This window comes from Symphalangus syndactylus, chromosome 15 (genome assembly GCF_028878055.3).
Source record: "Symphalangus syndactylus isolate Jambi chromosome 15, NHGRI_mSymSyn1-v2.1_pri, whole genome shotgun sequence".
NCBI lineage: Eukaryota > Metazoa > Chordata > Mammalia > Primates > Hylobatidae > Symphalangus > Symphalangus syndactylus.
Window position 1 is genome coordinate 17679696 of NC_072437.2, and position 15354 is coordinate 17695049.

The following is a 15354-nucleotide window of genomic DNA, read 5'->3' on the forward strand; positions in this document are numbered from 1 at the left end:
CTCTTTGAAACTAGGTGAATTTAACTGAGCTTCAGTCCTAGTTACAACAGACTTAAATTTATTTCTCACAAAAAGCATTTTCTACATTATTTTATGGTTGTCTTCCTTCATGTTTTTTCCATTTTACTAACTAAAATAGTTTTTAAATTATATTCCAAACACTTTAGAACATAGCCTGATTAAAACAAAATACACTTAATATTCAAAAAGTCATAAATGAAATGAACATCATTAAAAGTTCAATGTTATGTTTTTAGCTCTCAGTATGTTTTAAATGCAAGAACTGTATTTTAACAAGCTATGCGAGTCAGTCAAAACTGCCAAGTAAATTAATGGAAGCCTACTGGCAGAGCACAGAGAGAAGATTTATCATAAATACTGAAGCATATTTCATTAACAAATTACAACGCTTTGGAAAAAAGGATTCTTAAAAATTTGTTTTTATGCATGCCCTAATATGACTGATGTCATTTCAAATACAGAATATACCAAGGTATAGGAAACTAAACACTTATGGGGAAAATGAAGCAAAGAGCAAACAAGTCATATATTAAACAGAATCAGGCGTGAGATTAGTTGGTAAAGTGCATGTCACCAAATCTTCCATATGCTACAGAAAGTACCACTTGTCCCCCAAATGTATGCAATCGGCCAGCATCCGTCCTGGAAGTCATCTATGAAGTCCTCCCTCTACCCTTCCCCCAGCCCATCTAATGGCACAGTCCCATCTCCATAATGTGTCCGCCTATTTCCACTGTCTCTTCCTTACCACTGCTGCCTGATGAGCTGATGACCTGCTCTGCCCCTACATTTGACTCCTGCTTAAAACCTTCCATGTCTTCCAACGGCTCTTAACACTGAAACTCCAGGGCAAGGCCCCTAATAACTCTCTGCTCACCTCCTTCACTTCCTGCTCCCATCATATCCTCTGTGGCCACACCAAACTTCTCACAGTTCCTCCAACATCCTCCGGATCTTTCCCCCACCCTTTCTACCTCTCTGCTTAGTTTGCTGTGATGATCCTTCAAGTCTCAATTTAAGATGTTATTAATACTTTTGGGAAATCTTTCTCGATGCTTCCTAGACTGGTTTAGACGTTCCCAACACTTGCTTCCATGGAGTCTAGAGTCCATGGAGTAGCTTCTACGGTGTCAACCTGGTACAAAGAAGGTACTCAATAACATCTGCCACATGATTAAAGAATTAACGAAATCATCATCCTTAACAACATTCTCACAGCAAATACAGTGACACATTCCACAGGTCAATTTCTTATAACCACCATCATTGGAGTGACTCAACAATACAACCAACACATCAAAACATAAATTATTACTGACTTCTCTAAATAACACGACAGAGGACAACTATGAATGCGGTGCAAGGTTATAACTTTCTGAAGGTCTAGTTGACTGAATTTAAGTAGTAGCTAGAATACAGAGAAAGGATATGAAAATGAGGCTCATACACAGAGCAGGGTACATGTAAGTGGGGAGGATGATGAGAAAAGGCTTTTATGTATTTCTAGACATTTTCACACATCTCTCAATTTTCTATGGAAAGAATCTAGAGCTTTCATCAAGAATCTAAAAGGAAACATGACATAAGCAAGGTCAAAATCCACTGTAAAGAAATCAACTAATAGCTTCTCCTTTATGTAATCCTCTGTAAACACTGTTTCTCTCAACCAGTTTTTGTTCCATTTGGAGTGACAGTGAGTCTGAGGCTCTGCATCCTGACAGATGCTCAGAGCAGAGTCATCTGAGGCCACCCGTTAAGTGCAGAGATACGCGCTTAACAATTAGCAGAAATGTGGCAGGGAGAGCAGACTGGACATTCGTCATCAAACAAAACAAAACAAAAAACCCAAGGTACTTAAAGAATAGGTCACTTTCCCTCCCTTCAGAAATGGTTGGCATTTTTGAAATGTGAAATGAGAACATCTGCAGACAGGACTGGATTAACCTTACGTACCCTGGGATCTTCAAGGTTGTCTTCAAAAAATTTTGGATCTAACTCTGAGATCAAGGCCCTATAGGATATACTGTATTATGCAAAAAAGTGACATTATATCTAGTACCACCTGAAAGTATAATTATGCTACATTCATTTATTATAATAAAATGTTCTAAAATGTTATTGAGATTTCAGATTTTACTTCATTTGTTAGATTAAATTTCATTTCTAACTCAAAAGTTCTAAACAAAACCCTTAGAATAGTTGTCAACAAACCGCTACAAGTGAGTCACTTTATCAAGTACCTTGAAGACCAAGGAAACCTTGTGGAAACACACACTGGTACCCTGGACATCCTGACTCCGGATTACTTTTCCTAGGACAAAGTAATCTGCAGTGTTTTCAGAACCTAGAGCCAACACTTTAAATGAAGCCACCTATTGCCTCACTACTCAATCCCTGCTAATATTTTAGTATTTCTTTAAGTTCTTTTGTAGTATATACTTTCCTAAATATACTCTGTTTCGTATTTAGCATTTTCCTTGAATTTAACCTTGCCTCCTTTCAGACACTAGAACGCACCTAAGGCTTATCACTGAGTGTGACTGTATCATGTTACCCCAGATGGTGGATGTATCAAGGTTTATTATTCTGTACAAAGCCTCTGGAAAATAATTTTTCAAAACGTGTATGCATGTGCACACAACAAAACGACATATATGAATACACACAAAATTGCATTAATATTTAATATCATCCAGATTGAAAGAGTTATGTGCAGTTATTTTATTAACACCATCATCCCCAAATTGAGCAGAAATTTCTGATTCAACTGAACATTGTATACACCCTTGATGAAAGATGAGTTAGTACCTGCACACGTGGGAGGAGAACCCTCCTTTAAGAAGGGTGCACAGTGAAGGTGAACAATTGTGAGAGGAATGAGGAAGCAGTCATGGCATGACCTGTATGTGCCCCACCTTGTGATGCAATTCTTTGCATATAAGCAGGGACGCAGACTACAAGTAATTCTTGACTACGAGTTTAAGAAATAGTCCCTGTTTTTTTTTTTGCAGAAATCCTAAAGCACACATATGGCTAAATATCTGTATTAACAATGTCTTCCTGTTTTCATGCAGACTAACCAACTCCAAGCAGGACATATGCAGTGTATAAGGCACTAAAAAAGAAACTGAAAAACGTACATGATGGGTAACTTGGTATAAATCGCATTATTACTATTATTAGTTTTAGTAATAGAAAAAGCAGCAGCAATAGCATACATTGATTGCTTACTATATCTAGAAACATCAAATTTAATTTTCACAAAGCCCTGGAAGCAGCACTATCTCAATTAACAAATGAGGAAACATTTCCAAATATACAGATGGTCAACATCCTAATAAATTATTAATGAAATAAGTTTATTTAGTTTATTTAAATCAGATAAAAGTCAGGTTTAGTGTTAACAATTATAACTAGAAGTTCAAGGGGCTTGTCCAAAACTACCTAGATGCCAATTTGGCCCTCAAATGATTTTGCTGAGTGATATCATCACGAATAAACCAAAATTCTGTGCAGCTCTGAGCATTTAATGTTTTTCAGAGTAGAAAAGAAAATATTTGTAAATGAAGATCTATAAAATACATGAAGTTTACCTCCAGACTTCGCCATCATGCCATACCAAGCAGTCATATACAGGGCCAGGATCGCTGTATTTCTTCTCAAAAGAATTTAGCAATTCCACTTGACTTTGAAGTTCCTCCTTGATTAGTTTATTTGCCTAGTCAGTTGGAAAACTGATAAACATTAGTACATTCTGTCCTTCTGAAAGCTGTATTAACATATAGCCAAAGATACAATGTTAATCCACAGTAAAATTATTTTACCCTGAAAACATGTAAGAAAATGTTGTTCTATCTATGCAACTTGTCATTCAATTCAATGAAGCAGATATCCATTAATACAGTAAAGATCTAAAAAATAGTTATTTTACTCAATCTCATTTATTCACTCACTAGGCCTGCTTTGGGAAATACACTGTGCTACACGCTGGTGATTCCATTTAGCCAAGATATGTTTGTTACATATTTGTCATCTAACTCATTTCCAAAAGCAACTCAAAAACTGCTATAAAATAGGTTATCTATTGACTTTTAGATTTTTATATCAGGACCTTTTCTATCTCAAATTTATTTCTTAAGAATCCAAATAAATAATAAAACCCATGAATCATCTTGTATCTTTTAGAAACTGCCATGTTAAATAGAAACATTTAATGGGGGTAAGTGAAGCCTTATTTTAGCTCTGTGGTCATGAATAAAACCAAGTGCTTTAAATTCGATTATGTACAAACTAGACAACAACTGGTACTAGCATGTGTTACCTCTCCAAAACATTTCTCTAACCTACGGTATATATAAAAAAATAAGTTAGGTACTCAAATAATTAGGAAAATGACTGGTTTAAACAGAAATAAGCTGGGAGATAGAAAGGCATATAAATACTGAAATTGAGACGAATATCTCCAGACTCACTATGTTACTATATTAAGATCCAGCAGGGGTTGACAAATCATGGTGCATGGGCCAAATCTAGCCTGTGACAAAGTTGTGTAAATGAAGCTTTACTGGAACATGGCCTTCCTGGTTCAGTTACATATTGCCTAGGTTTTCATGATACAAGGGGAGTGCTGAGTAGTCAGAAGAGAGTACTAAAAATATTTACTATTTGGCAATTTATTGAAAAAGGTAGTCGTCTTTGATCAAAAGCACTTAATATTGCTTAAAATCAATCTGCCTTCTATAAATAGTATGGTGTGAGTATTAACCTAGAGGGAAGAAATATGGATTCAAATCTCAATTCAGCAACTTAGCTGCGCAATTCTGAGCAAGTTATTTGTCCTTATGATAATCTGAGGCTGTCACATCAGAAACTAGTAGGATAGCAAATTATTATCTTGGCCAATAATTACTAAATTTCACGCAAATCACAATCATGTAAAGGCTATCACAAACATCGATGCTGTTTCTCATCCCACTTAGTCAATCAGAATTATCAGGGGATAAAGTCCAGAAATCTTAATTACTTTTAAAATAATTCAGGTGACTTAGAGATAATCAGTTCATCAGTATCAATTCCACAAATCAGTATATGGGAACCAAGGACTACACCCTCCCATGTTTTCAAACAAGGACCTTGAGGTCTAATATATTAACTGAAAAATGAAGTATTTTGAAATCCCTTTTTAAAAAAGTGACAATAATACATATAATTAGAGAATACATAGGCTGGGCACGGTGGCTCATGCCTGTAATCCCAGCACTTTGGGAGGCCAAGGTGGGCAGATCACAAGGTTAGGAGTTCAAGACCAGCCTGGCCAACATGGTGAAACCCTGTCTCTACTAAAAATGCAAAAAAAAAACTTAGTTGGGTGTGGTGGCACGTGCCTGTAATCCCAGCTACTCAGGAGGCTGAGGTGAGAATAGCTTGAACCCGGAAGGCGGAGGTGGAGGTTGCAATTGAGCCGAGATCACACCACTGCACTCCAGCCTGGAACAGAGCAAGACTCCGTCTCAAAAAAAAAAAAAAACCCAAAACCATACTATATGGTTCCATCTTACACAAATCAAAATAGGCAAAATCATCTGCAGTGTTAGAAGTCAAGGCAGTGGTTGTCTTTCGGAAGGAGAAAGGGAGCAGTGACGAGGAAGGGGCACAAGAGAAATTCCCAGGTGCAGCTTTCATGGGAGAATTCATAACCAAACACAATCTATGTACTTTTACCCTATGTGTATTATGTGTTAAATTTTAAAAATTCATACATATGTACATTGACTTGAGGATAAATAATAAAGGAAAAATTAGTTAAATTAACCAACTTAAAAGAAAATTTGTGAAAAAAGAAAATTTGCAAAAAAACAGTCTATCAGTTCTCTAAAAACTCTATGGGAATATGGTTCTAGGGTAATGTTTAAATGAAATCGACTAGCACCAACTTGAGAAGAGCCGTTGTTGGCAACATCAAATTCTTCCTGTTTTCTACAGGCTTCTGCAAGGGCCACTCTGTGAACAGGGTCCCAGATTTTTTCCTTCCGTTCTTTCTGCAAAGACAGAAAAATTACCTTATCATTAGGCTGACAAATACTCAGGTAAACCTAGACAGGCATTTATAAGTGGACTTTGTTGGTACAGTTGTGGTACTACACAATTCTCATACAGAGGTTTTAAAAAATCATTTCTGGCCGGGTGTGGTGGCTCACGCCTGTAACCCTAACAATTTGGAAGGCTGAGGTAGGCGGATCACCCGAGGCCAGGAGTTCAAGACCAGCCTGGCCAACAAGGTGAAACCCCGTCTCTACTAAAAATACAAAAATTAGCCAGGTGGGGTGGCAGGTGCCTGTAATCCCAGCTACTTGGGAGGCTAAGGCACGAGAATCACTTGAACCCAGGAGGCGGAGGCTGCGGTGAGCTGAGACTGAGCCACTGCACTCCAGCCTGGGCAACAGAGTGAGACTCTGTCTCAAAAAGAAAAAAAAAAAAAGTTTCTAATGAAGCAGATAAAGCCATGGATCACTTATTAAAAACTGGTTAGTCAATTCATTGTACCCAGGGTTTAAGAGAAGTTTACCAAGACACATCCAGATGTATTTTTATGTATCATATTCCCCAATTTAAAACCTTCTCTTCTCCAAGAATACTGACTGAATTCCCAGTCATTAAAAGGAAGAAAATGTTGTATTCCGGGCCCATACAAAATTGGGAAATGACATAAGCCTAGTGTACGCAGAGGACTACAGCTGCATTTTGACAGACGAGGCAGGCTTCCTCAATTGCCTCCCGCTCTATTTTTTTTTCCATCCTCTTTGACTTGATAGGGTTCTATGTTACTGAAATTGGTTTTAACCTTTATCTTCAGTGTCTTTAACTCTTGGTATCTCCCAACACAGCTAAAGGAACAGTCCACTTTAACAACGCTATATTTGCATATTAAATTACATCTTATCAACACAGCTGATTACATTTAATATACTATATAAAATGCAGTCATGCAATGGTTCACACCTGTAGTCCCAGCCCTTTGGGAGAATGAGGCAGGTGGATCACTTGAGCCCAGGAGTTCGAGACTAGCCTGGGCAACATGGTGAAACCCTATCCCTACAAAAAATACAAAAATTAGATGAGTGTGGTGGTGTGTGCCTATAGTCCCAGCTACGTGGGAGGATTGCCCAGGAGGTTGAGGCAGTAATTAGCTATGATCATGCCACTGCATTCCAGCCTGAAATTTTAAAATAACATATTATGTAATACAAGTTATACGCATTATTCTTGTTTGTTTTGCAGAATGATTAGAAACTGACAAATAAGGTAATCTGAGTAACTTCTTATGCTTCACAGGCCGTTGGGGAAATAACACCACAGAGGCAAGGGCCCATACATCTTATCCATCAAGCTCACTTCCCAGGATTACAACTTATTTTTTTTTTTTTTTTTTTTTGAGACGGAGTCTTGCTCTGTCGCCCAGGCTGGAGTGCAGTGGCGCAGTCTCGGCTCACTGCAAGCTCCGCCTCCCGGGTTCACGCCATTCTCCTGCCTCAGCCTCTCCGAGTAGCTGGGACTACAGGCGCCCGCCACCGCGCCCGGCTTATTTTTTTTTATACATTTAGTAGAGACAGGGTTTCACCATGGTCTCGATCTCCTGACCTCGTGATCCGCCCGCCTCGGCCTCCCAAAGTGCTGGGATTACAAGCGTGAGCCACCGCGCCCGGCCGATTACAACTCATTTTACAGCTGCAACCCTGGACTTGTATTAGGTACTTGTATCAGCTACTTGTATCAGCATTCTCAATATGGTAGTCACTAGCCACATGACACTATTTAAACTTAAATTTAAAAATATTACATAAGATACAATTTCAATTCGTCAGTCACACTAGACATATTTCAAATTCTCAATAGCGACACGGCTAGTGACTACCATAATGGTTAGCGCAGAAACTGAACATTTCAAACATTTCCATTATCACAGAAAGTTCTATTGAACTGTTTTAAAGCAGGCCCTTTATTATTTGCTTACCACTCTTATTTTTCTAATGGCACACTGGTACTTCTTACACTTCAGCAGTTTTAGGTCTGATTAACACTTACCTTAATACTAAATGATGACTAACTGGGAGCAAGAAGGCTAGTTAAACAGGGGAGGGACATTATCACAGAAACTACAGGAACAGAAACGAAAAGGTGGTCTGGACTTTGAATCCACTGTCTTTAGCCTTTTTCAAGTAAGTCCTTCAAAAATCCAGTGAAAGCTATATCCCATCTCCCAGAAAAACACAAAAATCTGAATATAATTTCAGTGTATTCACAGATTCCCTAAACTTGTCCATGTACCCAAGATTAAGAATCACGACTTTACATGGATGACATTCCATTGAGCAGAATCTTTAAGCAGTCATTGTTTGAAAGCCACCAACCACCCAAAAAACTAAGAGTTAATGAGATTTTATGAAATATTTCTTATTCTTCACTAGGAACAAAATCTGAGGAAGAAGACAAGTCAGAAGAATACAAGTCATTGGTACCAGATTGTACATTACCTGTATCCTTTCCTTGAGAGCCTTAGGATAGAAGTCATAGCCATTTTTTATGCCAATATGGTATTTGCCTGAGGGATTTGTCCAGCTTGCAGGAATCTACAGAAAAAAAAAGTAACCTGTTCATTCACTAAATGCTTTCCAATTCCAATGATACACTACTGAGCAAAAAAGTGTATTACTTCTACTCTAATAAGCTTAAATTGGATAAGGATGCTCATGTACGACAACAATGTGTTTCATACTCTAAGTAGTTACTTAATGTCTTTATCACTTCTTTTTTCTCATCCATAAATAATTCAATTAGAATAATACCTTTCATTTATACAATGCTTCATGGTTTAAAAAGTGCTTTCAACATACACTATCTCAAACTGCTAAAATCTTGTAATAATCTTTCAAACTATCTCAAAGTATTTTAAAACACTTTAAACTTTTGGTACAGCGATGCAAACAGTATGCCTAGTTTACAAATAGAGAAAGCAAAGCAGCAGAGAAATCAAATTACTTGCCGGAACAACAGGAAAGCTGAAAACTGGAACCTAGTTCTATCACGGAAACCAAAAATTCTGTACAAAGGATATGGGATTTAAAGTCAGATAAATCTGGCTCTGAATCCAAACTCTATCACTAACTAGAAGGAACCCACAGGCTTCTACTTCTTTATCTGTAAAAGGAAGAAAATCTCTACCTTATTCTTGTGAACAACAAAGTGAACTGAGCACCAACCAACATGAATGATCAATCAAGAAAATGTAGGGTATTCATATTCTTTGCAATCCTGGAACCGTGGTCATCAAAAACAGCTTTTAAATATGAATAAATGACAAGGTTGAAACACTCAGAGCTGGTAGCCTCATCAATCCTCACTTGTGCAATATCTTTAACTCATCCCCATGTCCTTCATCCAATTACTTCCCAGGCAGAAACCTTTTTTTTTTTTTTTTTTTTTTTTGAGACGGAGTCTCGCTCTGTCGCCCAGGCTGGAGTGCAGTGGCGCAATCTCGGCTCACTGCAAGCTCCGCCTCCCAGGTTCCCGCCATTCTCCTGCCTCAGCCTCTCCGAGTAGCTGGGACTACAGGCGCCCGCCACCACGCCCGGCTAATTTTTTGTATTTTTAGTAGAGACGGGGTTTCACCATGGTCTCGATCTCCTGACCTCGTGATCCGCCCGCCTCGGCCTCCCAAAGTGCTGGGATTACAAGCGTGAGCCACCGCGCCCAGCCGTACCCAGGCAGAAAACTTTTGGATGAAATTTCCTCACAACTACATAGAGGAAAACAATCCTTCACAGAGCTTCAAGGAGCTATTAATACTAAATAGTGACCTTTTGGAGGCCTCTGTGTCATTAATCACTTCCAAATCAACTGCATGTCTGGAGAATGTGTAATTTCAAACACACTGGCATACAAGCTAGCACTTTTCACTCAAAACTTAACCTTCTTTAGAGAATAGGAATTCTGAACTTTAATGTTTTTGCAACAGCCCATGGCAAAACAATAAAGCACTGCAACAACAAAAAGGGAAGTAGTCACTAGCTTTTAAATTCTGAGTATTTATTCACTGCTGTCCCACTACACAGGTGGCTTCGTAACCCTCGGCTAGCAGCAACTTCTTTGTACAAAGACATTACAGAAAATCATGAAATGCCAAAAGATTCAATGAAGTAACTAATTAAAATAACTGCAAAATAGAAAGGTGTTAAGTTATATTTAATCACAATTTCTCAAAAAAATATAAAGTACAATAAAAACAATCCAATAGACATAATTTAATTATAAATGAGAATAAAGTCTGCACGGTCCATGGAACCAGATACTTCTCAAATCACAACTACGTATCTTCCTTACCACAGAGGCAGACTAGTTACAAAAATTACACCATAAAAATCAGATAAAAGATATAATCAGGGCTATCTGATCTAACTTTAGCTGAGTTAGAGTAAAGCTAACTTTATGAGGCAATTATGAAATTTTATTTTGCATATTTGAGTATTCTACATGAACAAAGTTATTTTTTCTAAGAATAAAATCTTTACATTTGACCATTTTAGGTTGGTATCTTAAAAATGGTTCTAATTACACAGTAACTACAATGTATTAAGACTGGTTTTCATATGATATACGTAATCTTTTTAATTACCAATTACACCTCATTTCTCTGACTCTCTTAAAGACAGGATGCCTAACAAATCAAACATTTTTCTTAACGGGCCAGGTGTCATCTGAGTGTTAGGGTACCATGCAGTGAAGTCCTCTTAGAGGCTTTTTTTGCTTCCAAATGATTTCAGTCTTGCCAGCCTCATCACACAGGCCAGGGCACATGCACAGTTTCCTTTGGCTGTCACTGCATCTAAGTACCATGCTGAATCTGGCCAAGTCATTTATTATGCCTGGATTTATCTTTTTTTTTTTTTTAAACCAAAAATATGTAAGACTAAGTGTTGATTTTTAAAATGACTTCCAGTTAAATGTGGTAAAATGAAAAAGGCACTGTGCTTCCTTCCAAAATGCTACTAAAATTAGAATAAAGGAAGTGGGGGAAGCATCCACAAACAAAGGGACAAAGAGAATACGAAAGAGACCTCAGAAGCTCACCACATTTTGAAGGGTGCCATGTGAAAAGAAAGCACTAAAAATTAGAGTGAAAATTGTGGAACACATGGTGTTGGGACAACTGGGTATTTTTACAGAAAACAGGATACAGAACTCTTCAAACTAAGCATATAAAATCACTTCCAGGTGAATTCTAGAACAAACAGAAGAGAAAAGCTGTGAAACTTCTTAGAAATACAGGAGAATATCTCTATGATCATGGGGTCAGAAAACACTTGTTATACACTGCTAGTGGAAATGTCTTTTTTTTTACTTTTTTGAGAAAGAGTCTCGCTCTGTCACTCAGGCTGGTGTGCAGTAGCGCCATATTGGCTCACTGCAACCTCTGCGATTCTCCTGTCTCAGCCTCCCTAGTAGCTGAGATTACAGACTTGCACCACCATGCCCAGCTAATTTTTGTATTTTTAGTAGAGAGGGGGTTTCGACATGTTGGTCAGGCTGGTCTCGAACTCCTGACCTCAGACGATCCAAAGTGCTTGGCCTCCTAAAGTGCTGGGATTACAGGTGTGAGCCACTGTGCCTGGCCTGGAAATGTCTTTTAATACAAACACTTGGTCAAGGAGATGTCCTGTCCAATTAAAAAACAAACAAACACGCACTTGGAAAAACTGGCATGACCTAGTGACGTATCTCCATGATTCAGCAATTCTACTCCTACGGCACACATCCTGGAGACATCCACACACGTGCACAGGATACACAAACATCACAGCAGAATGGATAGAATGTGGTAGGTACAAACCATGGCATATTACACAGCAATGAAACTGAATAAATCACTGCTGCCAGTGACAACATGGGCAAGTCTCAAGAATCTGAAATCTCACAACACCAAGGGAAAAATGATGTATGATGAAATTTTATGAACGAAATGAGACTGTTCATGTAAAGTTCAAAACTAAACAATATATTTTATGTAGCCACATAGATGTGGTAAAACTACACACAAAAAAGCAAAGGAATGATTATCACAGAAGTTGAAATAGGCTGTGATGTAGGAGGATGCAGGAAGTTTCTGATCTATGGCAATACTCTTTATCTTGATCTGGGTGGGTACAGTGGTGTTAGCTATACTATTCATAAAACTGCATATATGTGTTTTATGTACTTTATGTATGTATATTTTACAATAAAAGGTTTTAAAGTTCTATTCACTTTCGTACTTTTATCTGCTCATGGGAGTACCACAGGCCATAAGTAGCTTACCACTGGTTTCCCAAGGAGGCCTAGGAATATCATCCTTAGAGAATGAGGCTACTGAAGTGTTCAAAGCACCTAACTAACAGTTGATCTTAAACTGACAGAAAAATAAAAGTCTGTTAGCAGTTTATGGGCTATGTGGAAAAAACAGACTATAAACATTTAATTCATTTCAAAGCATGACAGCTGGGCGTGGCGGCTCACGTCTGTAATCCCAGCACTTTGGGAGGCCGAAGTCGGTGGATCACCTGATGTCAGGAGTTCGAGACCAGCCCGGCCAGTTTGGCAAAACCCCGTCTCTACTAAAAATACAAAAAATTAGCAGGACTTGGTGGCGGGCGCCTATAATCCCAGCAACGTGGGAGGCTGAGGCAGGAAAATTGCTGGAACCCAGGAGACGGAGGTTGCAGTGAGCCAAGATCATGCCACTGCACTCCAGCCTGGACGACAGAGCAAAACTCTGTCATAAATAAATAAATGCATGACTACATCAAAGAAACTTGAAGACTTCATTGTGCTGCTTTCTGAAAACTGTGTACTAAAGAGTTGCAGAGATGCAACTAGTCAGAATCCCAGTGATTAATAATTCTTCCTTTTATTGACTACTGCAAAATATCTAAATACCTGGACATCCTTGAAAAAAAACTAAACTGAACATGTGTGTGAGTACATTTTATGGATGGATGGAGAAGAGAGTTCTAACTAAGAAGACTGGTGGAAAATTTGTATAAGAGCACTCCCACTGCCCCATCCCACATCCTGCCCAAACTTCACCAACCAAGCTGAACCAGAGAAAAGCTGACCTGTCAACAAAGCAAAGAACAGGTGATATGGTTTGGCTCTGTGTCTCTACCCAAATCTCATGTAGAAATATAACCTGTTCGTGTCAGGGGAGGGACGTGGTGGGAGGTGACTGGATCATGGGAGTGGATTTCCCCCTTGTTGTTCTCGTGATGATGAATTATTACAAGATCTAATGGTTTAAAATGCATGGGGGCTGGGCACGGTGGCTCACGCTTGTAACCCCAGCACTTTGGGAGGCTGAGGCAGGTAGATCACCTGAGGTCAGGAGTCTGAGACCAGCTTGGCCAACATGGTAAAACCCTGTCTCTACTAAAAACGCAAAATTAGCCGGGTTCGGTGGCAGGCACCTGTAATCCCAGCTACTCAGGAGGCTGCGGCAGGAGAATCGCTTGAATCCGGGAGGCAGAGGTTGCAGTGAGTTGAGATCACGCCATTGCACTCTAGTCTGGGCAATAAGAGTGAAACTCCATCTCAAAAAAAAAAAAAAAAAAAAAGCATGGCACTTCTCCCTTTGCTGGCTCTCTCTCCTGCTCAATCATGATGAGAAGACATGTCTTGTTTCCCCTTCACCTTCCACCATGATTGTAAGTCTCCTGGGACTCCCAAGTCATGCGTCCTGTTAAGCCTGTGGGACTGTGAGTCAATTAAACCTCTTTTCTTCATAAATTCCCCAGTCTCATGTAGTTCTTCATAGCAATGTGAAATGGAACTAATACAAAAAGGATGAGACATAAAAATGAGTCTGCATGACATCACTCCAGGCCCCTTGCATGGTGGGGCTACCTGAATACCTACGGCCAGACTTCTTGCTCACTCCTCCCCTAAACCCCAGGCCAAATGGGCTAAGGACTTCTTTAAGGTAACTGGGCACCCCGATGGAAAAAAATATAGTGTATACTGATATTATGGGGGTTCCCCTAAATGTTATCATTACCCTATATTGAAATCCACCAAAAGACCCTACATGAGCAGAGGAGCTTCCAGTCACCTTTTCTTGTGCCTTGCTAAAATAAGACAGCTAGGGATGATTAGACACCTAAACAAAATATCTAACGTAAAAAGCAGAGAACAAGAAGAGGAGGCGGTGAAGGAGGAAGGAGAGGGTGAAGAAAAAGGGAGAAAGGAGAGGAGGAAGCAGAATAGGAGACTGAGAAAGGAGAACATCAGGAAGGGGAGGGAAGAAACAATGAAATAGAAAAAAATTAAAATTTTATCTCAGAGATAAAATGTTGCATACATGGTACAAAAATACGCTCCCAGAGAACATGAAGGGGTTTTTGCAATTAAAAATAGGCAAAATTTAAAAAAATTCACACAAGGGTTACAATGTTGAGAAAATGCTGGAAATCTCTCAGGAAGGAAAAAGATAAAGGCAGTGAAGAAAAGGTGGAAAAAAATTTAAAAATTGGAGGATTAAGTCAAGAGGTCCAATGTTCCATTAACAGGAGTTCCAGAAAAAAACAGCAAAACAACGGAGAAGAAGTTACCTAAGAGAAAATGCAAAAAAATTTCTTGGAAATAAAGGACCTGAGAATTAAACTCTCTTCTTCCACATATTAATTCTACAAGTAAAGACTAAGACTAGAAAAAAAAAATCAAGAAATAAAAAATATTAGCATGTTATTTTAAGCTGAAGAGAATTTAATGTATTAATGTACTGTTGAAGTAGAAAACAGTAGGGGAGAGGTGGGACAGGATTTAACTCTTTTTGTTAGAAGCCTTGTAAAAATATTTGTCTTTTTAAACTATTAAGACATACTGAACACAATTAAAAAATAAGTTTAAAAACCCACAATGACGGGCTGAGAATACTTAATAGTAGAGCTAAAGAAATACATCACCAAGCTGAGAAAAGACAAACCTTATAATTTTTTTGACTTTATTTAATAGCAATATATATGGTACATATATAATTCTACCTTTGAACACTAGAGATATTATTAGTTCATGTGGTTTATCTAAAGCAGGGATTACTGCAGCTATTTAAAAATAAATGAGGCCAGGCATGGTGGCTCATGCCTATAATACCAGCACTTTGGGAGGCCGAGGCGGGTGGATCACTTGAGGTCAGGAGTTTGAGACCAGCCTGGCCAACATGGCAAAATTCCATCTCTACTAAAAATACAAAAAAAAAATCAGCCAAGTGTCGTGGCACATGCCTGTAATCCCAGCTACTCGGGAGGCTGA

General features: G+C 38.6%; 1 protein-coding gene across 8 annotated transcripts in view; it reads right to left on the reverse strand.

Annotated features, from left to right (window-relative positions):
• The window catches only part of TPP2 (tripeptidyl peptidase 2), a 121744-nt gene that overhangs the window by 56303 nt on the left and 50087 nt on the right, over positions 1–15354 (reverse strand). For 6 of the 8 annotated variants that reach the window (XM_055245163.2, XM_055245165.2, XM_055245161.2 and 3 more), the window contains exons 3-5: positions 8553–8648; positions 5955–6059; positions 3615–3739 (exon numbers count right to left, since the gene is read on the reverse strand). The exons of 1 other annotated variant lie outside the window; for it this stretch is intronic. In XM_055245163.2, coding sequence (XP_055101138.1) covers positions 3615–3739; positions 5955–6059; positions 8553–8648 — 326 coding nt within the window. The remainder of the gene's footprint in view (positions 1–3614; positions 3740–5954; positions 6060–8552; positions 8649–15354) is intronic. One more of the 8 variants, XM_055245168.2, reaches the window with a different exon arrangement.